Source organism: Mustela nivalis, assembly GCF_964662115.1.
Source record: "Mustela nivalis genome assembly, chromosome: 7".
In the NCBI taxonomy this organism is placed as follows: domain Eukaryota; kingdom Metazoa; phylum Chordata; class Mammalia; order Carnivora; family Mustelidae; genus Mustela; species Mustela nivalis.
Window position 1 is genome coordinate 24,317,720 of NC_139026.1, and position 27,815 is coordinate 24,345,534.

Genomic DNA, 27,815 nt, shown 5'->3' on the forward strand with positions numbered 1-27,815 from the left:
CCCTATCCAATTGTTAAAAGTACTTAACAATTAGACTACTACAACAAACACTTTATTTAAAACAGGTAATTGAGATAGGTAATAAATGCTGAAGGTCTTAGAGGAGGATTTCTACGGAACACTGGGAACTTCAAGTTTTCATGAGAAGTCAGTCATCAAGCTAGGCTAGGAAAAACAAAATAAATTGAAAAGATAATTCCATTGCTAAAAACCAAAATTCTTGAATAGCTAAGCACAAGACCAGCCCCCCCCCCTCCACCCAAGTGAATACAATCTCGCTGTAGTAGCAATAGATATGTGTAGAACGAAATAGTATTACAAGTTAGCACATACTAAAATGATATTCTGGCTACAGCAGAGGATTCATGTTGAGAGATAAAAATGTTAAATATTAGGGGCATCTGAATGGAAAAACTGAAGAGTTCGGATTTCATCTGAAAGCCAGGAACAGCCACCAGACTATGTCCTGGGATTAAATTTTCTCTGGAAGGGTCCCAGCACCAACAACTTTCCCTTTTCAACTTCCATTTAATAAAAATTTCAGAAAGATATATATTAACCCTTTCCAACCTCTCTCATCTTCACCTTCATCACTTACAACTTCTCCATCTGTCTCTCAATCCTCGTGTGACTGATTTTAAAAACAGGTACAAACATTGTTTTCCTAAAACGAAGGACCACGAACAACAAAAAAAACACGGACTTCTTAAAATAAAACATTTAAGCTCCTAACGCATAATGGAATCCAAGTGTAAACTTTCAGCTGTTTTCCTTGCCTTAGCAGTGGATTTAGAGAAGTTCCATTCCAGTCTATAGAATATTCTACCCGAACTACCTGCAAATGGCATCACAATTCAGGCCTGAAAACCCTGAAGCTTGACGATGCTATGGTTCAGGCAGGTGAAAATTTGCAACATTTACCACATATTCTGCAATTACTCCTCGGTGACATGACCGCGTGGGCACACACACATATACACACACCTCAAAAGCGCAGCCGGCAACAAAAATTCCTCTGTAAACCCGGGAGGTGGGGGGAGGTGCGGCCAGGGCACTGAGACTTGCCCACTCCACCCCCATCCTTGAAAGTATGTTCCAGAGACCTTCAGCAAAGAGGCGACCGTATGGGGTCAGAACTAGATTTTTGAGGAGGGCAAACCGCCAGAAGGGTGACAGGACTGAGCCATGTGCGCAGCTTCGAGTCCGCTGCACGATCTGTGTGGGAGCTGAGTTCTGGCACATCTAAGGGCTCAGGCCCAGCAACCCCAGAACCTCACGACCAGCTGAGGCACCCTATTCACCCCACCCCAACAGCTCCCTAGTTCCACAGAAAGAGAAGCTGCCTTTTCCTCACACTAGAAATCTGTAACCTGGTTTTGACACACGCTCTGTCCTGGGAATCAGTCCAGAGCAGTGTTCGAGTCCTCACTTTCTGTCACCCCCGCCGGGCCTGGGCCGAGCCGTTCGACCATCCCCGGCGGCGACTGGAAACACATAAAACCCCCTTTACCTGTGGCAGCCCCTTTACTCTTCTTTTTCTTCCGTCTTTTTTTCTTGGCTGCTTCCTCAGCTGTAGAGGCCGCTCCTTCTTCTCTGTCGTCTGGATCCAAGTCGCCATTCAGGTGGCTCCCGGAGGACGCTGCCTCCTCCACGCCCGCCATATTGCCCGAGAGAGCGCGAGAGAGAGTGAGACAGAGCGGCGAGGGCCCGCTCCTTCTTCACCCACCCACACCAGCGACGCCGGAAGCTGCTCTCGATGGTTGGAGAGCAGGGAATGCTGGGATGTCGGAGGACTCATCTGCGCAGCTCGAGCGCGAAAGAGCGCGGGACTATACTTGAAAGAAAGAGTTGCTCAGGTTTAGTTTCTGAAGCGCCGGCGGAGCTGGAGCGAAAGCCCTTTTTTGTCCCGCGTCTTGGGCGTTTCCCGGGCAAATGTGTCGGCGTTGGGTCAAGTTGAATACCTGTTCTTTGCCCTGTGGCCAGGTCCAGCGCGCCAGAGGGAAGGGCGTGTCTGCTGGAACGGAAAAGTTTTATATTCGCGGTAATATGAAGCGTACCGGAAGCGAAGAGAAGCCCCCCAAAAATGTGTTTGCTTGTACACCTTTTTTATGACTCAAAGGGATTGCGTTGTTTTTCACAATTACAGTTCACGGCGAGGCTGCCCAGGCACTTAAGGAGAAAAACCTGCAGGAGAGACTGAAGAGGCAGTCAGGACGGGTTTCTTATTAGAGAAGGCAAGGGAAGACCGCGTCTGAAGACGGAGGGAGTGATTAACTGCAGAGTGCTGCTGGGAGGTCAAGTAAGAGGACTGAGCAAAGTCTGTTGTATATAGTAACATGGAGGCCAGTGATAACTTTAGCAAGAACTACTTAGGTAGAAAGACGGAAGCCGGATTCAGGAGAGCTGAGGAGCGAGAAGGAGGTGAGGAAATGAATCTCCTCATCCTTCAGATATCCGCTTAAATGCCACTCGCCCTGAGACTCCTTACTCAGTAATCTAAATCTCCTTTTACGACCTCTTGTTGAAGTGTTAACCTTTTTTCATGGCGATTTGTAATGTAATCGGTTCGATAAATTGTTTTATGTCTGTCTCCCCAGCTACCTGAGCTCCGTAAGAACAGGAACCCTGCGTATTTTGTACTCTATTACCAGCACCCTAGAGCTTAGTCTGAGCTCAGGAAATATTCATTACATAAATAGAACTTTAAAAGCTCCAAGTCCTTTATTTCGTTTTATCCACTTTCGAGTTGAGGAAATTAGAAAGTTTTGTGAGCTTGCATCAGATCCTACAGTAAGTGAATAGCAGAATCTAAGCCCAGGTCATCAGGCACCAAAAGTTTAATAATTCGGTATTCTGCCTTCCCAATTGAAATTTCAAATCAGTAAATTGATTTTACAAATTAGTGGTTGATTGTAGACTTGAAGTAATTTTTCTTGATGGATGATTAAAAAAGGAACGGCACAACTCTGTACCTTCAAGAAACTTCAGATTCAATGAGACAGACATGTAAATAAATATGAATAACATAAGGTGGTAATGCTTTCCTTAAGTCATATATTAATCATTTCCTATTCTGAGCTCGTCCATCACAAAGCTGAGAGATTTTAAGAGTCTGAAAGATCTTCATACTAGGGGCAAGAATGTGGCTCCTCAAGCTCAGGAGAAATCAAAGCTCTCACCCTTTCCAGGCGCAAAGTTACTGCCAGAAGCTTTTGAACAACCTTAACAGTAAAATATCCCACATCAAAAATGCCTGCAAAGCTTGTTGTAAGTCTTTGCAGTTCCTCTCTAAATTCTGGGAACACTTGGACTATGGCTACTATCTCAGACCCTGTCTGGGAGACACAGGGTTCTGGGAGAACAGAAACAGAATGGTAGCATTGGTAAATGAATTTTCAGAAAGGGATGCTGGAGATATAGGTTGATCTACAAAATTTTCAATATCAAAATAATATTTTTTCAGTAAAAGAAAAATGCTAAAATGCAGTGATAAAACATAGTTTCTTTGTTGCAAAGGGATTGTACTGTACTTCCCCTTTCTTGAAAAAGAGGCAAGAAAATAAAACTTTTAGTATAAAAACAGTGCATATCTTAACAGTATAGTAATGGATATTTACTGGATGATTATTTTCCAGGACACTTCAGTGTTTGAGGTAACTTAAGTACTTAAAATGACACTTCTTATTTTCCTCATTTGGTTTCTTCTACAAGAGGAAATGCAATAGGGCAAAGGAATGAAAAATGTTGAAAACCAAAGAATCTAAGAGAACTAAGAATCTAAGTAAAAAATAATGTAAATACCAGCATAGCCTATATTTTTTCCAGAAAACTACATAAAGTAATTTTTGTCTCAGATGGTTAGCTAGATTAGCAGACAAAAACATTATTTTCCTTAGGGAAGTATTTTTCCAATTATAAAGTCAATGAATTATAATAAAACATTTTTATAATATTTTACTTTTAAGTAATCTCTATACCCAATGTGGAGCTTGAACTCACAATCCCAAGATCAAGAGTCACATGCTCTACTGACTAAGCCATCAGGTGCCCTGATATAATATGACAGTTGTTATATTGTCTAAAAATTTAATTTTTTGCTGAGAAAATCTGGATCCTAAAAATGAACATTTTTTAGCCCCAGCCTTATTTTTTATTTTGAAGTACTTGTAGAGTAGATGATGTTGGGTTTTGTGACCCGACAAAAATTTTTTTAAAACGCCATACTTTGTTAATTATCAAACCATTTTTTAAACCTTTCTGAACAGTGAAATCTTTAAGTCCGCTGGTCTGTAGTTTAAAGAAAGAATTGGAAATGACAGAGCCTCACAGTAGGGGAGACTTGCTAAGATGTTATTATTGATAACAGTAATGATCAGAACTTATATGTTGGGGGGCTAGAGAGGAGAGGTTGGATTGCAGAAACATTTTTAACCTAGAATTAAAACTTAGTGGTCCATTAAATGTGGAGAAGTAGGAGTTGAGGATGACACCCAGGTTTCTGGCTTGGGTTCCTGGGTGGATAGTGGTACCACTCCCTGAGATAGGGACTAAAGGAGGAGTAGTAAGTTTTGTAGGAGTTTGAGGGGAAGATAAGCTTTGGACATTTGAAGTTTGAGATGTCTGCAGGGCATCCGGGCAAAGATATCTAGTAGACAGTTAGAAATATGGGTCTAAAGATACAGACATGTGAGTTTTTAGGACTTGTGTATGGTAGAAGGCTGTGGATGTGGTAGTTCAGAGAGAAAAGAAAAGGGCCCAAAACAACACAACCCAGAAGGACACTAACGTTCAGGGATTTTGTTTGCTTACGATGAGAGTGGAAATTCTGCTAAGAAAACTACAGAGGAATAATAGGATAAGAAGTAGAAAATGCTTTAGAGAATAGTCACATGGAAATAAGGAGAGAAGAAAGTTTTACAGAACAAAGTTTTGGTCAATTCTATCAGCTGCTGATAGGCCATTGATTTTGGAGAGAGCCTTTCTTGAAATTAAATGGGGCTTTTTTTTTTTAATATTTTATTTATTTATTTGACAGAGATCACAAGTAGGCAGAGAGGTGGGCAGAGAGAAAGGGAGAAGCAGGTTCCCTGCTGAGCAGAGAGCCCACTGCGGGGCTCCATCCCAGAACCCTGAGACCATGACCTAAACCGAAGGCAGAGGCTTACCCCACTGAGCCACCCAGGCATCCCCCCCTCTTTTTTTTAAAGAGAGAGGGGCAGAGGGAGGGGCAGAAGGAAAGGGAGAGAGAGAATCTTAAGCAGGCTCTATGCCCAATGCAGAGCCCAATGTGGGGCTCAATCTCACAGCCCTGAGATCATGACCTCAGCCAAAATCCAGAGTCAGATACTTAACAGACTGAACCGCCAAGGCACCCCTAAAAGTGGCTCTTTGCCACATGCTTTTCTATAATCCTTTCTCTATTTCTGTCCAACAATATCCTAAGTTACCTTTTATTTTTCAACACGTTCTTTTTGTAACTGGAGAATAGTTAGATACTTTATAATAGAACTTCTTTACCTTCCCCATACTCTCTATGTAGAATATATTAAGGCTGTGGACTTTGGGGAAGACATATATGGTTGCAAGCAATATTCCTATGGCCAACATGTCATGAGTATCATTACCCACATGGAAGCTTCAAGTGTTTATTAGTCAGGGATACATAGGAATCATTATTAAGAGTTCATAAAAGAAAGATAAGAACAGCATGAAATACTTGAGACAAATAACAGTACCATTCATAGGCTCCCTCTTCCCATCTCGCCTGATAATGTTTCCCCACTGCTTATTAAATAATGAGGGTTGGGTGCCTAGGTGGCTTAATTGGTTAAGCACCCAACTCTCTCTCTCTCTTTTTTTTTTTTTTTTTATAAACATATATTTTTATCCCAGGAGTACAGGTCTGTGAATCGCCAGGTTTACACACTTCACAGCACTCACCAAAGCACATACCCTCCCCAATGTCCATAACCCCACCCCCCTTTTCTCAACCCCCCTCCCTCCAGCAACCCTCAGTTTGTTTTGTGAGATTAAGAGTTATGGTTTGTCTCCCTCCCAATCCCATCTTGTTTCATTGATTCTTCTCCTACCCACTTAAGCCCCCATGTTGCATCACCACTTCCTCATATCAGGGAGATCATATGATAGTTGTCTTTCTCTGCTTGACCTATTTCACTAAGCATGATAAGCTCTAGTTCCATCCATGTTGTCGCAAATGGCAAGATTTCATTTATTTTGATGGCTGCATAGTATTCCATTGTGTATATATACCACATCTTCTTGATCCATTCATCTGTTGATGGACATCTAGGTTCTTTCCATAGTTTGGCTATTGTAGACATTGCTGCTATAAACATTTGGGTGCACGTGCCCCTTTGGATCACTACGTTTGTATCTTTAGGGTAAATACCCAGTAGAAGCACCCAACTCTTGATCTCAGCTCTTAATCTCAGGGGCATGAGTTCATGTCCTGCATGGACCCTACTTTTTTTTTTTTTTTAAAGATTTTATTTATTTATTTGACAGAGAGAAATCACAAGTAGATGGAGAGGCAGGCAGAGAGAGAGAGAGGGAAGCACGCTCTCTGCTGAGCAGAGAGCCCGATGCGGGACTCAATCCCAGGACTCTGAGATCATGACCTGAGCCGAAGGCAGCTGCTTAACCCACTGAGCCACCCAGGCGCCCATGGACCCTACTTAAAAAAAAAAAGAAGTTGAGGGTTATTTTGATGTTAAAGGTTGAGGTAGGCTGAGTTGAACTCGGACTATATTGTGAGTGAGGTTGTAATATGGAGATTTTTCATATAATTTTTCACACTTGAAAAATTATGGTGGACCCCACAGATTTTTTTTTGTTTATATGATGCCATAGATTGAATGTGTCTCCCCAAAATTCATATGTTGAAAACTAACCCCAATCTGATGGTATTTGAAGGTGGAGATTCTGGGTGGTGCTTAGGTCATAAGAAGAGAGCCCTTATGTATTTTTACAAAAAGAGGCTCCTAAAAGATCCCTTGCCTTTTCCACATATGAGGATTCAGGCATCTATAAACCAGGAAGCTGGACCTCACCAGATATTGCATCAGACAACTTGATATTGTCTTACAGTTACTGAGGTTTGGTTGACTTTGCTTTGTTTTTTATTTTTATTGTTTCCCTTTTGCTTCAGTTTGGATGTTTTCCATTGCTTATCCAGTTAATTTTCATTTCAGATACTATATTTTTCAGTTCTAGAATTTCCATTTTGCTTTTTCATAGTGTCCAATTCTCTATTAAGATTTTCTATTTGTTGTCTTATTACATTTATGTTTTCCTATTAATATTTAAGTACATAATAGCTGCTTTCAGGTTCTCATCACCTATTTTCATCATCTCTCTCATTTCAGTGTTTACAACTTATTCTCCTGGCTAAGAGTCATATTTTCCAGTTCTTTTCATGTCTAGTAATTTGTTATCTTATTCTAGCCACTACAGACACTATTCTGAGTGACTCTTTAATATGAAATCTACTAACCATGTATGACTGTTAAGTAATTGAAATGTGACTAGTCCAAATTGAAGTGTGTTTTAAGTGTAAAATGGACTCTGAATTTCAGTGGCCCAGTGAGTTAAGCCTTCGGCCTAGGTCATGATCTCAGGGTCTTAGGATGAAGCCCTGCATCAGGCTCTCTGCTCAGCAGGGAGTCTTTTTCTTCTCTCTCTCTCTCTCTCTCTCTTTCTGGCTGCCTCTCTGCCTACTTGTGATCTCTCTGTCAAATAAATAAATAAATAAAATCTTTTTTTAAAAAATGAACACTGAATTTCAAAGACTTAGTATGAAAAAGAGACTGTGAACTCAATAATCTTCCAAGTTGATGGGGTTCCTGGATGGCTCAATTGGTAGAGAGTATAACCCTTGATTTTGGGATCTGAGTTTCAGCCCCACATTGGGTGTAGAGATTACTTTAAAAATAAAATCTTTTTAAAAAGTCTCCTATGTTGGAAAAAAATAATCTCTTTTATTGGTTACATGTTGAAATGGTAACTTTTTAGATATTTTGGGTAAAATAAAATATTTTATTTACATTAATTTTGTCTGTTTATTTTTACTTTTTTTTCCAAGAGGTTACTAGAAATTTTTAAATAACATTTCTTTCATTATAGTTCTCTTTTTTTAAAAGATTTTATTTATTTATTCGACAGGTAGAGATGACAAGTAGGCAGAGAGGCAGGCAGAGAGAGAGAGAGAGAGAGGAGGAAGCAGGCTCCCCGCTGAGCAAAGAGCCTGATTCAGGGCTCCATCCCAGGACCCTGGGATCATGACCGGAGCTGAAGGCAGAGGCTTTAACCCACTGAGCCACCCAGGCACCCCTCATTATAGTTCTCTTGAACAGTGCTACTATATTGCTAGATTAACCCTGTTCATAAAACCTGGCCTTTCTGGGGTGTCTACTAAATTTCTGGGGTAATTACATCTTTCCAGTGTGGTTGGATGAAACACTGGTATCTCCCATCCCTGTTGAACCTCTGACTGTTTCTCAGCCCATAGGTTCTCCATGGTTGTTCTCTTCCTAATAGTTCTTTGTTTTTGTGGAGTCTTTTCCTGTGCAGACTTCTCAGTGCAGCTGCCTTCTCACTGATATCTGATATCTCCATCTCCTTGGTGCAGATACCATGGTTTATTTGGCCTTTCCCTGTGGAAAGTGCCTCTCTGGCAAAAAGCCGTCATAATCATGAAGCTTCATCATTTGTTTGTCTTTGGTTAGGGATAACAGTTATAAAATTCCTATTGATGAATATCTAAAAACAGTTCTTTATTTTGCCCAGTTTGATATTTGTTTATGGTGGAAGGTCTTGTGTCTATTGTCAGTTACTATATCATGATTGAAAGTAGAATAATTTATTATGATCTTTCACTTTCACGTTTCACGTTTTCCTTAAATGACTGATGGTGTTGCTTGCCTGTTCATATTTTACAATGATGCAGTGGAAGAACTGTGATGTCTGTGTTTGTGGGGAAGGCTTTGTCCACTAGGAAGTTTTGCTTTAATGTGATGGAAGCCAGTAGACATTAGATGCCTGTAACGGACACTGTTGGAAGCCTACCCAGAATTCATTTTAGTTTTTCCCTTGCTAACATAATCCTGCCTTAGTTCACTTGTCCACTCTTCTCTGCCTAACCATGTGCCTCATCAGATGAATGTATCTTCAAGGGTACATCCTGGTTGGGCTGAGCTAATACACAACAATTTCAATAATTCCCAGTGATTTGTTTAGGAAAGACATGTTGCAATTTTGGTCAATGAGACATGAAGAAAAATCATTGAGTGGTAGAAGATACTTGGAAAAAATGTATTTAATCAGGGGTCCAAAATATATAAAGAACTTATACAACTCCACACCCCAAAAACAATCTGATTAAGAAATGGGTAGAGGACCTGAATAGACATTTTTCCAAAGAAGACATACAGATGACCAACAGACACATAAAAAGATGCTTAACATCACTAATCATCAGGCAAATGCAAATCAAAACCACAATGAAGTATCACACCTATCAGAAAGACTAAAATCAAAAAACACAAGAAATAATAAGTGTTGATGAGGAGGTGGAGGAAAAACTCTCATGCACTGTCATCAGGAATGTAAACTGATACAGCCATTGTGGAAAACAGTATAGAGTTTCCTCAAAAAATTAAAAATAGAAATACCATATGATCCAATAATTCTACTACTGGGTATTTACCCAAAGAAAATGAAAATACTAATTTAAAAAGATATATATAGGGCGCCTGGGTGGCTCAGTGGGTTAAGCCGCTGCCTTTGGCTCAGGTCATGATCTCAGGGTCCTGGGATCGAGTCCCGCATCGGGCTCTCTGCTCAGCGGGGAGCCTGCTTCCCTTCCTCTCTCTCTGCCTGCCTCTCTGCCTACTTGTGATCTCGCTCTGTCAAATAAATAAATAAAATCTTTAAAAAAAAAATAAAAAAAAATAAAAAGATATATATATACCATTATGTTTATTACAGTATTATTTAAAATAGCCAAGATATAGAAACAATCTAAGTGTCCATTAACACATATATATATGTGCACACACACATACACACACATGCACACAGTAGAATAATATGCAGCCATAAAAAGCATGAAATCTCTCCATTTGCAATAACATGGATGCACCTACAAGATATAATGCTAGATGAAATAATTCAGAATGAGAAAAAGAAATACCATATGATTTCACTCATATGTAGACTTTAAAAAACAAAATAAATGAATAAACAAAGAGAACAAACTGAAGGTTGCAGAGGGAAGGTGGGGGAAGGAATGGCCAAAGTAGGTGAAGAGGAGTAGGGGATACAAGTTTCCATTTACGGAATGAGTAAGTCATGGGAATAAACGGTACAGGGGCACCTAGCTGGCTCGGTTGCTGGAGCGTGTGACTCTTGTTCTCGGGCTTGTAAGTTCAAGCCCAACATTGGGTGTAAAGATTATATAAAGATTAGATCTTTAAAAAATTTTTTTAAATAAAAGTTACAGCATGGAGAATATAGTCAGTGATATTATAATAGCATAGTATGGTGACAGATGGTAACTTGTAGTGAGCAAGGCATAATGTGTAGAGAAGTTGGATCACTATGTTGTACACCTAGAACTAATGTAACACTGTGTGTCAGCTATACTCAAAAAATTTTTAATATAATTAAATAGTAACTAAATAAATAATTTTTAAAAAGCCTTTGAAAACTTCTGGGAAAGGTTTCCTAAGTTTTAAAAAAAGACAAAAAAAAAAGTCCCTTTTTTTCTTTTAGGTTTTTTCAAATCTGAAAATGATCCTGGGGGTTGAAATCTGAAGAACACACAACAGAAAGATGGGATGGTGCTGAGCCCTTGGTGATATTATTCAGCTACTGTACTGGAAAGCCCTAGACTAGTTACTCTACCTTCAGATATGTAAGATATTATATTTCTGTGTTGCTAAATTTCTGGTAATTAAAAATAAAGAAACCCTAACTTCTACAAATTCCAGAATGTAGAGGACTTGGTGCTCAGTTGGCTTTCTTAATCCAGAAATTGCAAGTTTAACGTTTCCAGTGACTGAGGTTGACTGAGATAAAAGACACGAATGGAATCAGCTGGTCTTGAAGTTCTGAATGGAACTCTTGTATAAGGTTAATTTGGAGTCAGAACCAACAGATCTCTAATATTCTTTGGGTCTGAAAAATTACAGAAGCTGGTGAGACAGAAGGTTGGTACTTTTTTAAGGCACTTAGATATTTGTGAGGACATGATCTTTGGAATTTGGCATCCCTAGTTTGTTAGGGGTAGAAGCTGGAACTGGTTGAGGCTCTTGGGTACTCCTTTTTAAAGAAAATTAAGCATTTAAGGGTATAATTCTGAGGTTTTTAATATGTTACAACTGTATAATCATTACCACTGTCTAATTATAGAATATTTTAATGCATCAATTGATAGACATTTGGGTTATTTCTATTTTTTGGCTATTGTGAATAATGCTACTATGAACATTGTAAGTTTTGATGTGGACATAATATATTTTCATTTCTCTTGGATCTTATCTAGGAATACAGTTGCTGAGTCTGAGTCTTATGGTATAATTCTATGTTTAACATTTCAGTGAACTACCAGACTGTTTTCAAAGGCAACTGTACCATTGTACAGTCCTACCTGCAGTGTATGAGGTTTCTAATTTCTCTATATCCTTGCCATCACTTACTATTGTCTTTTTAAAATTATAGTCATCCTAATAGGTGTAAAGTGGTATCTCATTTTGGTTTTGATTGGCAGTTAGCTAATTACTAATGATGTTGAGCATCTTTTCATGTGTTATTGGCCATTTGCACATGTTCTTTGGAGAAATGTCTATCCAAATCTTTGGCCATTTTTAAATTGAGTCAGTCATCTCTTTTCTCTTTGTATTGTTGAGTTTAAGAGTTCTTTATATATTCTGAATACTAGACCCTTATTACATATATGATTTGCAAATGTTTTTTCCATTCTGTGATCCATTTTGAATTGATTTTTTGTATACACTGTGTAGTAGGGGTTTGATTTTATTCTTTTGCATGTAGATATCCAGTTGCCTTGTTACCATATATTGAAAAGACTATTTTTTCTTTCATTGAATTGTGTGGCACCCTTGCCAAAACTTAATTAACCATAAATTTGAGGGTTCATTTCTAGACTCAACTCTAATTCACTGATCTATGTATCTATATTCATGCCAGTACCTCTTTAGATTACTGTAGCTTTTGTAAGTTTTGAAACTGGGAGGTGTGGATCCTCTAAATTTGTTCTTTTCTCGAGATTATTTTGGCTATTCTAGATTCTTGAATTGCCATATGAATATTAGAAATGTTAGCATGTCAATCCTGTGAAAAGGACCGTTGAAACTTTGAAAGAGATTACACTGAATCTGTAGATGATATGCAGAGTATTGCCATCTTAACAATATTAAGGTTTCACTTCTTTCTGTGCCCACTTTAATGCAACCCCACTGGCAAGGAGCCACGTTATTTTAGTACCTGTAAGTTTGCATTTCTATTCTTATGGGTTTTTTTGTTTTTGATTTTTGGTGTTTTTTTTTTTTTTTGGTTGTTCATTTAAGAGAGAAAGAGAGGCAAAGAATGCACAAGCAGGGGAAGAGGCAGAGGGAGAGGGAGAAGTGGACTCCCTGCTGAGCCTAGGATCCTAACCTGAGCTGAAGGCAGATGCATAATCCTTTGAGCCACCCAGGCACCCCTCATCTTGTGTGTGTGTGTGTGTGTGTGTGTGTGTGTGTGTGTGTGTGTGTGTGTGTGTTGTTATTGTTGTTGTTGTTGTTGTTTTAATATCCAAAGCAGCATCTGGCTATAAGTGCCTGCCTGAGCTGTTTAAGTTTCTCCTGAGGTGCCAATTATTGGCATGTGTTTTTTTTGTTTTTGTTTTTGTTTTTTGCTCTAGTTCCAAAGCAGCATAGATTTTAAGTGGTGTGCCCTACCTTATTTTTCCCATAAACCCTTTTATTTTTAGTACACAATATTGCAGGACATGAGGTTTTTCATGAATGTATATAACATGTTACAATGTAAATGCCTATATTTTTACATTTTAACGAAGGATTTTTTAGATACTGAATTTACTCAAAGCAGAATCTTCAGCTACTCTGGCAGGACAGTGAGATGCAGATGTTTAGGTAGATACAAGTTTTGTTCTCCCTCCAATCTTCATTTTAAAGGGATTCTCCAACTTCTTTTTAAGGAAGAGCTAGTCCAACCTGGGCCTCTGAACATTTTCTTTAATAATAATAGTAATAGCTAACAATCCCCAATCCATCATATTTCCCAGTCCATTGATGCCTTGGCTGCTACCAGGTCCTCCACTGTGTGCTGATCCATCTTTTCCATTGCAAATCCAGGAGACCCGTTAACTTTGGGTTAGCCAGCCCCAGACTTTCTCCTCCAGTCACGAGAGTGGTTTTCACAGCCTGCTTGGTAAAATGGGTCACCTTGGTCAGTGCTTCCCAAACTTGGGCATTTTTCAGAATCACCTGGAGGGCTTGTTCAACCACAGACTCTTGGATACCACCCCCGGGATTCTGGCACAGTATACATTAAATTTGAGTGTGGATTTGCATTTATAATAAAGTCCCAGGTGATGCTGAGGCCCCTTGTCCAGGGACCACATTTTGAGTGGCATTGCTGTTAATAGCCCTGTCATCAGCAGTGTTACTTATCTTCACTAGTTCCTTCCACATCAAACCTTTTTTCTTGGCCATTGCATTGGCATAGTCATTCTCTACCAGGGGCAGTTTTGATTTCCAAGAGATAGTTGGCAATGTCAGGAGACACGTTTTTTTTGTCAGCACTGGGTAAAAAGGTGTGCTACTGGTGTCTGGTAGGTAGAGACCAGAGATGCTGCTGAACATCGTACAAGACACAAGGTAGCTTCTTACCACAAAGAATCATCTGATTCAAAATGTCAGTGGTGCCAAGGTTGAGAAACTTGGCAGTGACATGCTACTGCTTTATTTGCCCATAGCATGTGATCCTTCTGATCACATTTATGTTGAGCTGATAGCCCATGAGGTGAAACTGTAGATAAAGGAAGAGTTGTATTCCCCCGTCCCAAAATTTTTAAATATTTAATTGAAAATAAAATATCTAAACTTTAAAACTATGAAGTACTTTGAAATATCAGCCACAAACATGATAACTTGTCAGAGTTCTAATTTCTCCTTCTTAGATCTCATAGCAGAATGGGAGACTTGACTGAAGTTAAATCTTTGGACATTGAGCCCATCTATTTCTTCGATCAGGTAATAATACATCTCAATCTCAGCAAATTATAGTTGACGTCTCTCTCTCTCTCTTTAAAAAAAAAAAAAAAAAGATTTTATTTATTTATTTAATTGACAAAGAGAGAGAGAGAGAGAGACAATGAGAGAGGGAACATAAGCAGGGAGAGTGGGAGAGGGAGAAGCAGGCTTCCCACCAAGCAGGGAGCCTGACGCAGGGCTTGATTCCAGGATCTGGGGATCATGACCTGAGCAGAAGGCGGATGATTAACAACTGAGCCACCCAGACACCATATCTCCCTCTCTCTCTCTCTCTTTCTTTAGATTTTATTTATTTATTTGAGAAAGAGAGAGAATTAGCCATGCGGAGGGGCAGAAGGAGAGAGAGAGAAAAGCAGACTCCCTGCTGAGCAGGAATCCTAATGTGGGGCTTGATCCCAGGGCCCAGAAATCCTGACCTGAGCTGAAGGCAGACATTAAACAGACTGAGCCACCCAGACGCCCCCTATAATTTACTTTTCTAAAAATAATTCACTTTGGACCAATATTTTTCCGTGTTTTAATCAGAAAATTTGCTTTCATTTTAGATGAAACCAAAAAGAAAGAAATGGAAAAAGAGAGAGTGTGAAGACCATTTCCTCTATTTGAGACACACCTCAGGAGCTACTTATAGGTAAAATATCTGGAATTACTTTACATTTTCAAAGAGTTTTAAGGCGCTCAGGACCAGTGCTTCTCTACCCTGTACCCCAGTCCTCAAGAAACTATATCAGGATATTTTCCGTTTCAAAGCTGACCATGAAGCCAATCAGAAAACTTTATTCTAGCCAGATCAGAGGTTAATTGAAGCATAATTTGTCATAGCTGAGCAGCCACTCTGGTTTGGCTTTTTTGGTTATTCTACAACAAACCCAACCCCTCTCTTGCTTTAGGGATTTTGTACCAGATGTTCTCTATGCTTTCTGTTCCTTTTAAGTCTTTACTTAAATATCACTTTTTTGAGATTTTCCTATTTCAAATTTCTATCTTTCCCTACCTTGGCATTCTCTATCCCTCTTCCTAACTGTCCTCTTGCAGTTACCACTCTTTAACATTCTAAATGTCATTCCTATGTCATTTGCCCTACATCTCCCATGAGAGTATCAGGTCTATAAGGGGAAAAAAATTATTTATATATTTTTATTGGAGAGAGAGAGGGAGAGAGGGAAAGAGCTTCCCAGAGCTAAGGGAGGGGGGTGGTGAGGTGGGGAAGTAGTGCAGAGAGGGAGGGAAAGGGAGAGAATCCCAAGCAGACTCCATGCTGAGCACAGAGTAGTTGCGGGTCTTGATGTCACCACCCTGAGATCATGACCTGAGCTGAAACCAAGAATCGGTCACTTAACTGACTGAGCCACTCTGCACCCCAAGGGAAGATTTTTTAATCTACTTGACCATTTATATATCCAGTCCCAAAAGCAATTCTTGGCACATAGAATGGGCTTAAGAGAGATTTTTAACTTAATAATCATGGAATTGTGTCTGCCCTCAAAGGTAAATGAAATAATGGAACTAAACTTTTCACAATGTTTTTACCTACTACTACTACAATTTCTTAAACTTGGAAATTAAAATACTCCAACCTGTCTTAGAACATATGTCTTGGGCGCCTGGGTGGCTCAGTGGGTTAAAGCCTCTGCCTTTGGCTCAGGTCGTGGTCCCAGGGACCTGGGATCGAGCCCCGCATTGGGCTTTCTGCTCAGAAGGGAGCCTGCTTCTGCCCTTCTACCCCCCACCTGCCTCTCTGCCTACTTGGGATCCCCGTCTGATAAATGAATTAAAAGAAAAAAAAAAAAAGACCATATGTCTCAAGATTGTATAGGGTTAAAGCTGTCAGTTATACCAATAAGTTCTCAAGCAATGGTGATTTTGCCCGGTAAGGGACATTGGCCATATCTGAAGGCATTTTGGGCTGTCATGTTTAGGGGCGTGGTGCTGTTGTTATCTAGTGGGTAGAGACCAGGGATGTTGCTAAACATCCTACAATGCACAGGACAGCCCCCACAACAGAGAATTATCTAGTCCAAAATGTCAGTTGAGAAACCCTGATATACACTAATTTGTTTGTTTGTTTCGAGCCTGCTATAACTTCTCAAGACCACTGCAAGTTGCTGCTCTTTTCAGAAGTCTATCATTTCTTCATTTCCAACTCTTTCTGCTTGAAAAGCAATGCAACGTAACTTGGTTATTTTGCATTCACAGTGCTTGGCTTATAATTGGCACTCAGTAAAGGAGTTCAGGTTGTCATATGGGCAATAGGTAGGTCTGTTTATCTAGAGCTTTATTGGCTGCCTGGCTTTCTCATTTAATGCATTGCTTCTGTTCACTCTACCTAGAAACATGCCATTGGCTATCCTACTGTTGCCCCTATACCAGGAATAAAATCCACATTTCTTACCATGAACTGCAAGTCCTTCTGTCATTTCCTCTCCTGTAGGTCCTCCATCCTCCTCAAGTACCGTGCCATGTCACTTGTTCCCCAGCCATTTTAGCCTATCTGTTCCTTAAACAACCAAACCCATTCCTCCTTTTGGTTCTTTGCTTTTGCTGTACACTCTGCTTTGAATATTTTTCTGCCATATTAGTTCTTCCTGACCATTATTCTAGTTTCAGTGCAAATGTCGCCTCCTCAGAAAGACCATCCCTGATCTCCCAATCCAAAGCAGCCAAACATACACCCCCCATCATTCTATTATAGTGTCTTGTTTTATTTTTAAAGTCACAGTTACCACTATCCATACTTTTTCTTTCCTTTCCTTGTCTCTGCCCTCCCTCTTCTTCCTTCATGTTTTCCTTCCTGTCTTTCCCCAATTATAGTATAAGGTCCATGGGGGCAGAGTTATGTCCTCTTCACCGTATCTCTCCAGCGCCCAGAACTGTGCCTGATGAATATTTCTTGAATGAATGAATCATTTCTTCACACATGTGGTGCCTACCACAGAGAGGTGGGGCTACTTTAAGACTGGGCCAGGTCCCAAGACCTTCATTATTGATTATCTTTTTTTTAAAGTTTTATTTATTTATTTGACAGAGAGCACAAGTAGGAGGAACAGCAGGCAGAGGGAGAAGCAGGCCCCCCGCTGAGCAGGGAGCCTGATGCGGGGCCCAATCCCAGGACCCTGGGATCATGACCTGAGTTAAAGGCAGACTTTTAACTGACTGAGCCACCCAAGCTCCCTGTTTGTTGATTATCTCTTGTTAAGATTGTTAAGTCTGGTTTTGAAATGGACAGTCTGTCATTTGAGCCTCTATCTGAAAAATAAACCAGACATATAAATATTATGTTTTAAGTGCATATATTTCTTATCAACCCTTTGAAGGAGGTAGAATTATTGACCTTATTTTACATATGATAAAACTGAGGTAATTAATAAATGGTAATACTAATTACCATTAATATTATTATATTAGTAATATTATATATAATATATAACAATATAATCATATATGATTACATTAGTAATATAATATTGCATTAATATTATTTTTATTATTATTTTAAGATTTTATTTATTTATTTGACAGAGAGAGATCACAAGCAAGCAGATAGGCAGGCAGAGAGAAAAAGAGGAGGAAGAGGAAGCAGGCTCCCTGCGGAGCAGAGAGCCCAATACGGGACTTGATCCCAGGACCCTGAAGTCACGACCTGAGCTGAAGGCAGGATTATTTGTTTCATTTCTTTGAAAATAATGGATGGGATTTTGATAGGGATTGCATTAAATGTGTAGATTGCTTTAGGTAACATAGACATTTTCACAATATTTGTTCTCTAGTCCATAATCATGGAACATTTCTTTGTGTCTTCCTCAATTTCTTTCATGAGTACTTTATAGTTTTCTGAATATAGATTCTTTGCCTCTTTGGTTAGATTTATTCCTAGGTTTCTTATAGTTTTGGGTGCAATTATAAATGGGATTGACTCCTTAATTTCTCTTTTTTCTGTCTTGTTGTTGGTGTAAAGAAATGTAGCTGATTTCTGTGCATTGATTTTATATCCTGACACTTTACTGAATTCCTGTATAAGTTCTAGCAGTTTTAGAGTGGAGTCTTTTGGGTTTTCCAAATATAGTATCATATCATCTGCAAAAAGTGGTACTTTGACTTCTTCTTTGCCAAATTTCTTTAATTTCTTTTTGTTGTCTGATTGCTGAGGCTAGGATTTTTTTTTTTTTTTTTAGATTTTATTTGTTTATTTGACAGACAGAGATCACAAGTAGGCAGAGACAAAGGCAGAGAGAGACAGAGGGGTAGCAGACTTCCTGCTGAGCAGAGAGCCCGATGCTGGGCTCAATCCCAGGACACTGGGATCATGACCTGAGCCGAAGGCAGAGGCTTTAACACACTGAGCCACCCAGGCATCCCGAGGCTAAGACTTCTATTACTATGTTGAATAGCAGTGATGATAATGGACATCGGTGCGGTGTTCCTGACCTTAGCAGAAAAGCACTCCGTTTTTCTCCATTGAGATGATTTTTGTGGTGGGGTTTTCATAGATGGCTTTGATGATATTGAGGTATGTGCCTTCTGTCACTACACTTTGAAGAGTTTTGATCTGGAAGGGATGCTGTACTTTGTCAAAAGCTTTTTCAGCATCTTTTGAGAGTATCATATGGTTCTTATTCTTTCTTTTATTAATGTATTGTATCACATTGATTGATTTGCAGATGTTGAACCAACCTTGCAGCCCTGGAATAAATCCCACTTGGTCGTGGTGAATAATCCTTTTAGTGTACTGTTGGATCCTATTGGCTAGTATTTTGGTGAGAATTTTCACATCTGGGTTCATCGAGGATATTGGTCTGTAATTCTCTTTTTTGATGGGATTTTTGTCTGGTTTTGAGATCAAGGTGATATTGGCCTCATAAAATGAGTTTGGAAATTTTCCTTCCATTTCTATTTTTTGGAATAGTCTCAGGAGAATAGGAATTAATTCTTCTTTAAATGTTTGTTAGAATTCCCCTGGGAAGCCGTCTGGCCCTGGAGATTTTTGGAGATTTTTGATGACTGTTTCAATCTCCTTACTGGTTATGGGTCTGTTCAGGTTTTCTGTTTCTACCTGGTTCAGTTGTGGTAGTTTATATGTCTCTAGAAATGCATCCATTTCTTCCAGATCATGAAATTTTGCTGGTGTAGAGATGCTCATAATATGTTCTTATAATTGTTTGTATTTCTTTGGTGTTGGTTGTGATCGCTCCTCTTTCATTCATGATTTTATTAGTTTGGGTCCTTTCTCTTTTCTTTTTGATAAGTCTGACCAGGGGTTTATCAATCTTATTAATTCTTTCAAAGAAACAGCTCCTAGTTTCATTGATTTGTTCTGTTGTTTTTTTGGTTTCTATTTCATTGATTTCTGATCTGATCTATATTATTTCTCTTCTCCTGCTGGGTTTAGGCTTTCTTTGTTGTTCTTTCTCCAGCTCCTTTAGGTATAGGGTTAGGTTATGTATTTGAGACCTTTCTTGTTTCTTGAGAAAGGCTTGTATCACTATATATTTTCCTCTCAGGACTGCTTTTGCTGTGTCCCACAGATTTTGAACCGTTGTGTTTTCATTTTTCATTTGTTTCTATTAATTTTTTCCATTCTTCTTTAATTTCCTGGTTGAGCCATTCATTCTTTAGAAGGATGCTCTTTAGTCTCCATGTATTTGGGCTCTTTCCAAATTTCCTCTTGTGATTGAGTTCTAGCTTCAGAGCACTGTGGTCTGAAAATATGCAGGGAATGATCCCAATCTTTTGAGACTGGTTGAGACCTGATTTATGACCCAGGATGTGATCTATTCTGGAGAATGTTCCATGTGCACTAGAGAAGAATATGTATTCTGTTGCTTTGGGATGGAATGTTCTGAATATATCTGTGATGTCCATCTGGTCCAGTGTGTCATTTAAGGCCTTTATTTCCTTGTTGATCTTTTGCTTGGATGATCTGTTCATTTCAGTGAGGGGAGTGTTAAAGTCCCCTACTATTATTGTATTATGGTCAATGTGTTTACTTGATTTTGTTATTAATTGGTTTCTATACTTGGCTGTTCCCATGTTAGGGGCATAGATATTTAAAATTTTTAGATCTTCTTGTTGGACACACCCTTTGAGTATGATATACTGTTCTTCCTCATTTATTATTATAGTCTTTGGCTTAAAATCTAATTGATCTGATATAAGGATTACCACCCCAGCTTTCTTTTGATGTCCATTAGCATGGTAAATTGTCTTCCAGCCCCTCACTTTAAATCTGGAAGTGTCTTTGGGTCTAACATGAGTTTCTTGTAGACAGCATATTTTTTTTAAATTTATTTATTTGACAGAGAGAGATCACAAGTAGGCAGAGAGGCAGGCAGAGAGAAAGTTCTCAGCAGTCTTCCTGCTGAGCAGACAGCCCCAATTCGGGGGCTCAATCCCAGGACCCTGGGATCATGACCTGAGCCAAAGGCAGAAGCTTTAACCACTGAGCCACCCAGGTGCCCCTGTAGACAGCATATTGATGGGTTTTGTTTTTTTATCCATTCTGATACCCCTTGTCTTTTGATTGGGGCATTTAGCCCATTTACTTTCAGGGTAACTATTGAGAGATATGAATCTAGTGCAGTTGTATTGCCTGTAAGATGACTGTTACTGCATATTGTCTCTGTTCCTTTCTAAACTACTACTTTTAGGCTCTCTCTTTGCTTAGAGGACCCCTTTAAATATTTCCTGTAGAACTGGTTTGGTGTTTACAAATTCTTTTAGTTTTTGCTTGTCCTGGAAGCTTTTTATCTCTCCTTCTATTTTCAATGGTAGCTTAGCTGGATATAGTATCCTTGGCTGCATGTTTTGCTCTTTTAGTGCTCTGAATATATCCTGCCAGTTCTTTCTGGCCTGCCAGGTCTCTGTGCATAAGTCTGCTGCCAATCTAATATTTTTACCATTGTATGTTACAGACACTTCTTCTCCCAGGCTGCTTTCAGGATTTTCTCTTTGTTGCTAAGACTTGTAAATTTTACTATTAAATGAGGGGGTGTGGATCTGTTCTTATTGATTTTGACGGGGGTTCTCTGTGCCTCCTGGATTTTGATGCTTGTTCCCTTTGCCATATTAGGGAAATTCTTTACAATAATTCTCTCCAATATACCTTCTACTCCCCTCTCTTCTGCTTCTGGAATCCCAATTATTCTAATGTTTCATCTCATGTTATCACTTATCTCTCGAATTCTCCCCTCGTGGTCCAGTAGTTGTTTGTCTCTCTTTTGCTCAGCTTCTTCTTCTTCTTTTTTTTTTTTAAAGATTTTATTTATTTATTTGTAAGAGAGAGAGAGTGAGAGCGAGCACAGGCAGACAGAGTGGAAGGCAGAGTCAGAGGGAGAAGCAGGCTCCCTGCGGAGCAAGGAGCCCGATGTGGGACTCGATCCCAGGACACTGGGATCATGACCTGAGCCGAAGGCAGCGGCTTAACCAACTGAGCCACCCAGGCGTCCCTGCTCAGCTTCTTTATTCTCTATCATTTGGTCTTCTATATCACTAATTCTCTCTTCTGCATCATTTAACCTAGCAGTAAGAGCCTCCATTTTTGAGTGCACCTCATTAATAGCTTTTTAAATTTCAACTTGGTTAGATTTTAGTTCTTTTATTTCTCCTGAAAGGGCTTTTATTTCTCCAGACAGGGTTTCTCTAATATCTTCCATGTCTTTTTTGAGCCTGGGTAGCACCTTGAGAATCGTCATTCTGAACTCTAGATCTGACATATTACCAATGTCCATATTGATTAGGTCCCTAGCCTTCGGTACTGCCTTTTGTTCTTTTTTTCTCTTTTTTCCACTGTCATTTTATCCAGATAAGATATATGAAGGAGAGAATAAAATACTAAAAGGGTAGCAAAGATCTCAGGAAAATGTGCTTTAACCAAATCAGAAGAGACCCCAAATTGTGGGGGGGAAGAAAGGGGGTAAAAAGAAGTTCAGAAAAAAAAAAATTAAAAAAATAAAAAAATAGGGCGCCTGGGTAGCTCAGTGGGTTAAGCCGCTGCCTTCGGCTCAGGTCATGATCTCAGGGTCCTGGGATCGAGTCCTGCATCAGGCTCTCTGCTCAGCGGGGAGCCTGCTTTCCTCTCTCTCTCTCTGCCTGCCTCTCTGTCTACTGTGATCTCTCTCTGTCAAATAAATAAAATAAAATCTTAAAAAAATAAAAATAATAATAATAAAAAAATAAAGAAAAAATATAAAAAAGAAAAAATATATATATTAGACTGGTGAATAGAACAGGCTCACCCACTTAACTTTGGGAGTATTTTGGTCTCTTAGAAGAAACTAACTCCCTAAATTTTAAAGAGTGAAAAACATATATAAGGGTAAACACAATGAAGGGATGGAATATGACTATAAAGATGAAAAACAATTTTTTTTTAATTTCTAAAGAAGGAGTTAAGATAAGTTGGTTGAGAGAATAAAGAAAATGAAAGTGGAGATAATTTGCTCAGGCTGGAGACTAGAACAAAGCCCTGTGCTAGGTTTAAGGTGTATTTTGATCTATTTGAAGAAGTTGTACCCCAAATTTTTTTAGAAGAAAAAACCCTATGTGTATACAACAAATAAAGTTAGATACAATGAAGGATAAAATATGGCTATAATAATGAAGGTTCAAAAACGATTTTGTTTAAAATGAAAGACATTGTTAAGATAAACTAGTTTAAAAACCTTAAAAGAGAAAAGGGTAAAAGTTAAAAAAAAATTAGCAGAAGAAAAATGTAAAATTAATAATAATTAACTTTGCAAGACTAAAGAATCATGGGGAGAAAGCCATAAATTCCATGCTTTGCTTTCTCCTCCTCTGGGATTCTGCTGTTCTCAGTAAGTGAACTTGGTCTTGGCTGGATTTCTTGTTGATCTTCTGGGGGAGGGGCCTGTTGTAGTGATTCTCAAGTGTCTTTGCCTGAGGCGGAATTGCACTGCCCTTACCAGGGGTCAGGCTAAGCTGCTCCGGTTTGCTTTCGGGAGCTTTTGTTCCCTGAATGCTTTCTGTAGAGTTCCGGAGGACAGGAATGAAAATGGCAGCCTCCCAATCTCTGGCTCGGAGGAACCAAGAGCTCGGGGGCCCACTGCTCAGTGCACCCCTGGAGAAAAGCGCTCACTCACTCCTGTCTCCCTGGCCTCCAGCCATGTTGCGAGGTCACTCAGCCTGTGACCAAGCTTCTCTATCTCTGGCACACAGCCCCACATGGAGTCTCTGAACCCCACAAATCCCTGAGCTCTTCCAGGACGGTCTCCCCGGATCTTGTGGAGTCTCTCCTCGCAGAGTAGTGTCCTGTGCCACAGACCACAATTTAAGGTAACCCCAAGTTGAGAGCTCACTCCTCAGCTTCGTCTCTGTAGCCGGCTTTCCCTAATACCTGTGACCTCTGCGACACTCAGCCCCAATCCTTTTGTGACCCCGTGGGACCTGAGGCCACACTGTCCCCGTGTGGGCTTCACCCTGGCTTAACATCTGGAGCGATGTCCCTCAGTGGAGCAGACTTTTAAAAGTTCTGATTTTGTGCTCCATTGCTCTGCCGCTTGCCAGGAGCTGGCCCCTCCCCACTGCGGTCTATCTTCTCCTCTCTTTGGATTCACTTCTCTGCCGGTCCTACCTTTCAGAAAGTGGTCGATTTTCTGTTTCTGGCATTGCTGCTCTTCTTCTCTTCAATCTCCTGTTGGATTTGTAGGTGTTCAGAATGGTTTGATAAGCTATCTAGCTGATCTCCTGCTACCTGATGTTGTCTCAGCCTGCTACTTCTCTGCCATCTTGACTCTTTCCCCTATCGAAACTCCTGTTCTTTCCATTTTTAAGAGAAATTTGGAATGTGGATTTTCATAGAGTACTTCTGGTCCTCAGATACTGACAACTAATCCAATTTTTAAAATTACATGCACACTTCACCAGACAAGCCAAAGAAAATAAATCTCTGAATCCTGCCCCATCCTGTGCCATGGCTATTCGCTGCTGAATTCTGGCCTTGAGCTACCTAGTTCACAGGATTTTCAGAAAGTTGTTCACTGTCACAAGAAATATTGCTTAGGCTGGCATTTTCCTGGGTTCATTGGACAACCTCAGTCCATTTTTTATATTTAATACTCCAGAATATACAAAAGAAATTGAAGAGGCCCAGATGAGTGCTCCTCACTAAGATATTAAATATTTTTTTAAATTTAGTGTCATTGAAAAGTCCTTATCCTTGAATACATTTCCTCTTCAGTAATAAGAGAGATCAAAGATTTACCTCTCAGGGTGACTGGGTGTCTCAGTCGGTTAAGTTGTCTGCCTTCGACTCAAGTCATGATCTCAGTGTCCTGGGATTGAGTCCCACTTCGGGCTCCCTACTTGTTGCGAAGTATGCTTTTCCCTCTTTCTCTGCCTGCTGCTCTGCCTACTTGTGCTTCTATCTCTCTGTCAAATAAATAAATAAAATCTTTTTTAAAAAAAAAGATGTACCTCCCTGTTGTTGAAATACCTAGTCCAATATCAACCACCTGTAATTGAAATTTTTAAATCAATAAGTTAGTATTTAATAAATAGTTCATAATTTTACATTTGTATACATAGAATACTATGCAACAGAAATAATGTAATACCTATCTAATAGAGTTATTTTGAGAGTTGAATAAAATGGTATATGAGAAACTAACTATAAAGTGATAAACACATTTATAGTGTCATTATAATCATTAATGAAGATTATTAAAATAAGATTTCTGTCTTTTAAAAACCTGTAAGTATGTAAAATTATTTATATACGTACATATATATTCAACATCTATGTGTGTGTATGTATGTGTGTGAGTATGTGTGTAAATTCATGGTGTAGGTCAAATAATACACGTTTTAATTCGCCAAAAGGATCCTCCTCCATGTTATCTTTTTTTTTTTTGAGATATATTGATTTGAGAGAGAGCCCAAGAAGTGGGAGGAGCAGAGAGTGAGGGAGAGAGGGAACCCCAAGCAGACTCCCTGCTGAGTGCAGAGTCCGATATGGGGCTCAGTTCCATGACATGACACCGAGATCATGACCTGAGATGAAATCAAGAGTCAGCACTCAACCAGCTGAGCCACCCAAGCACCCCATCTCCTTTTATTTTTTAAATTAATAGTAAATTTTGATGACTCTAAATAAATAGGTATTTTATAATCTTAGTTCTGCTCACTTTTATCTTTCCATACTTCATTGTAAAGATTTTCTTCTGACTTGTCTTTCTTGTAACTAATTTTCCCTTCAGCTTTGTGTCTAATATGCTGTTAAACCCATCTACAGAGTTCTTAATTTGGGTTATTGTATTTTTCAGCTTTATGGTTTCTATATGATTCTTTTTCAGATATGCACTATTTATATGTGTACATGTGTGTGGGTGTATGCATGTAGTTTTCAGTTTTTTGCAGAAGTTCTCAATTTCCTTGGTCATGGTAAGCAGAGTTATTTTAAACTCTGTATCTCCCTATGGTTCTATTTTATTAATTGCTGTTCCTGCTGGCTCTCATTCATTTTCTCCTGACTCCTTGTCAGTCTTTTTTTTTAAACACTTTGTGTCACATATTGTATTTGAAAATTATTTTTAAAAATAATTTGAGGGCTAGGATGAAGTTAGCTTCCACTGGAGGAAATTTACATTTGTTTCTGTCAGAGGCTTGTGATTAGAACACTTTGAGGTGGCCTTAATTCAATGTCAAGAAGTGAGTTAATTTGAAACTGTGTTGTAATGAGCTGGTCTAGGTGTACTTCTGGATAACCCTTACTCCTAGTACACAGCGTTTTGGGTCTCAACCAGTAACCTGGCCATGGAGGGCCCTAGTCTCCAAATTTTGAACTCTTAGCTACTACAAAGCTATCAAAAGCCCTGACCACTCTTTAAGTCTCTCAGATGCCTCCTCTAGAATTAGTAAGTTTTCCTTCCCCACCCCTTACCTTCCACAAGGAGGGAAAATATGGGGTTTATCTGTTTGTATTCCATCTTCCAGATATTGATAGTAATAGCTGAGTGATGACTATCACTCTCTTGTTAGCTGTCTGTAGCCTTTAAGAACTTTTTAAAAATTTTATGCAGCTTTTCTAGTTGTCTCCAAGAGAAGGTTACTTTAAATCACCTAGATGCTACTACCAAAAGGGGAAGAACACTTTTAAGTTTTAAACATGTTATACATAGTTGTTTCATAAACAATGGCTGAAAATTCCATTATCTGACACACCTAGTCCCTTTGTGGATCCATTTCTGTTGCTGCTTTGGAGTTTCAGTATAATATAGTTACATCTGATGGGGTATGTATGATAGGCTAAGGGAACACAGCACATGTTTGTAGACTAACTTGAGAAATTCAGGGAAGGCTTTCTGGAAGAAATGGCCTCTGTCTTGTCTTATAATAGTAATGAATAAGCAACACACACGTATGTTTTTATCCTCTGTGTATAAACATAATAAATATTCATTGAAGAAAAGTTAGGACAGTGCCTCGCTGGCTCAAAGGTAGTGCATGCTGCCTCTTGCATATGAGTCTCTTGGGGTCGTGAGTTCAAGTAGGTGTGGAACTGACGAAAGAAAGGAAGAGAAAAAAAAGAAAGAAAGGGGAAAGAACGGAAGACAGAAAGAAAAGTACTAAAAAAGACAATAAAAAATGACCTCCACAACCTGATAATTTACTTTTGGAGGTTATTTATTTAGTCTCTGTACTACCAGATATATGATATATGTATATTATACATTTGAAGATACCCCACATATACAATTGTATATAATCTTTATATATTATAACATAATCATTTTCCCAAATTATTAAGAGCAATTTTCCAAGCAATTTTTCATGCTGCTCACTGTATGAGTATGATATTATTTATTTAGCTATGTCCTTATGAGTCATTAGATTTCTGTCAATTTTTTCTAATTTCGAAAAGTGTTATAGTTCGCAATTTTATTCACAGATGTTGTACACCTTTTAAGGTATATACATTTTAAGATGGATTTCTAGAAGTTGATAAAGAAGATAAAATACCTTTATGGCTCATACATGTTTTTTACAGCCATACAGAGAGTATACTTTCTAAAGAACTAAAGGAAGAAAGACTAACTACGGTAGCTGAAGCTGAGAAGCAAGATGCGTTCTACTCATTTGACATCTCAACAACTCCTATTGTTGCCCAGTTTTCTCCCCCATTATCCAAGACACACCTGCAAAAGGATCTATTTGAGGAATATAAACTCATTGCTTCTGAAATACTGCATGAACTTGGGGAGGTACTGCAGAAGTATGTGGAGTATCACATTATTTACCCTGAGGGAATTGTAAATCTTATGAATTACAGTTGGCATGATCTTATTGAAGGTGCTTCTAAGTGTGCATCCAAAAGTTCAGGCTTGAAGGAAAACACTGCCTTGCAAAGAGATCCCAGTTCCGTGACCCAAATCAGCAGCTTTTCGAGAGAGGAATATCATAAGGAAAAGCATCTTGTGAAAGCAAAAAAAGACCATGATGCTTCATCTGGTACGTAGAAGCTATTAGTTAGTTTTATAAATTAAT

At 39.1% G+C, this 27,815-nt stretch overlaps 2 protein-coding genes across 6 annotated transcripts in view; one reads left to right on the forward strand and one right to left on the reverse strand.

The window, feature by feature from the left end:
* METAP2 (methionyl aminopeptidase 2) overlaps positions 1-1,764 on the reverse strand; it is a 30,580-nt gene extending 28,816 nt beyond the window's left edge. The window contains exon 1 of one of the 2 annotated variants that reach the window (XM_082739319.1): positions 1,511-1,764. In XM_082739319.1, coding sequence (XP_082595445.1) covers positions 1,511-1,661 — 151 coding nt within the window. In that variant the 5' untranslated portion in view covers positions 1,662-1,764. The remainder of the gene's footprint in view (positions 1-1,510) is intronic. The other variant, XM_082739320.1, reaches the window with a different exon arrangement.
* A 154-nt stretch (positions 1,765-1,918) lies between these two features.
* Positions 1,919-27,815, forward strand: part of LOC309868981 (uncharacterized protein C3orf20 homolog) — a 132,675-nt gene continuing 106,778 nt past the window's right edge. The window contains exons 1-4 of one of the 4 annotated variants that reach the window (XM_082739286.1): positions 1,919-2,041; positions 14,225-14,297; positions 14,864-14,949; positions 27,319-27,779. In XM_082739286.1, coding sequence (XP_082595412.1) covers positions 14,238-14,297; positions 14,864-14,949; positions 27,319-27,779 — 607 coding nt within the window. In that variant the 5' untranslated portion in view covers positions 1,919-2,041; positions 14,225-14,237. Of the gene's footprint in view, positions 2,042-2,178; positions 2,422-11,189; positions 11,229-14,224; positions 14,298-14,863; positions 14,950-27,318; positions 27,780-27,815 lie in introns of those variants that run through there. The other 3 variants (XM_082739283.1, XM_082739284.1, XM_082739285.1) reach the window with 3 other exon arrangements.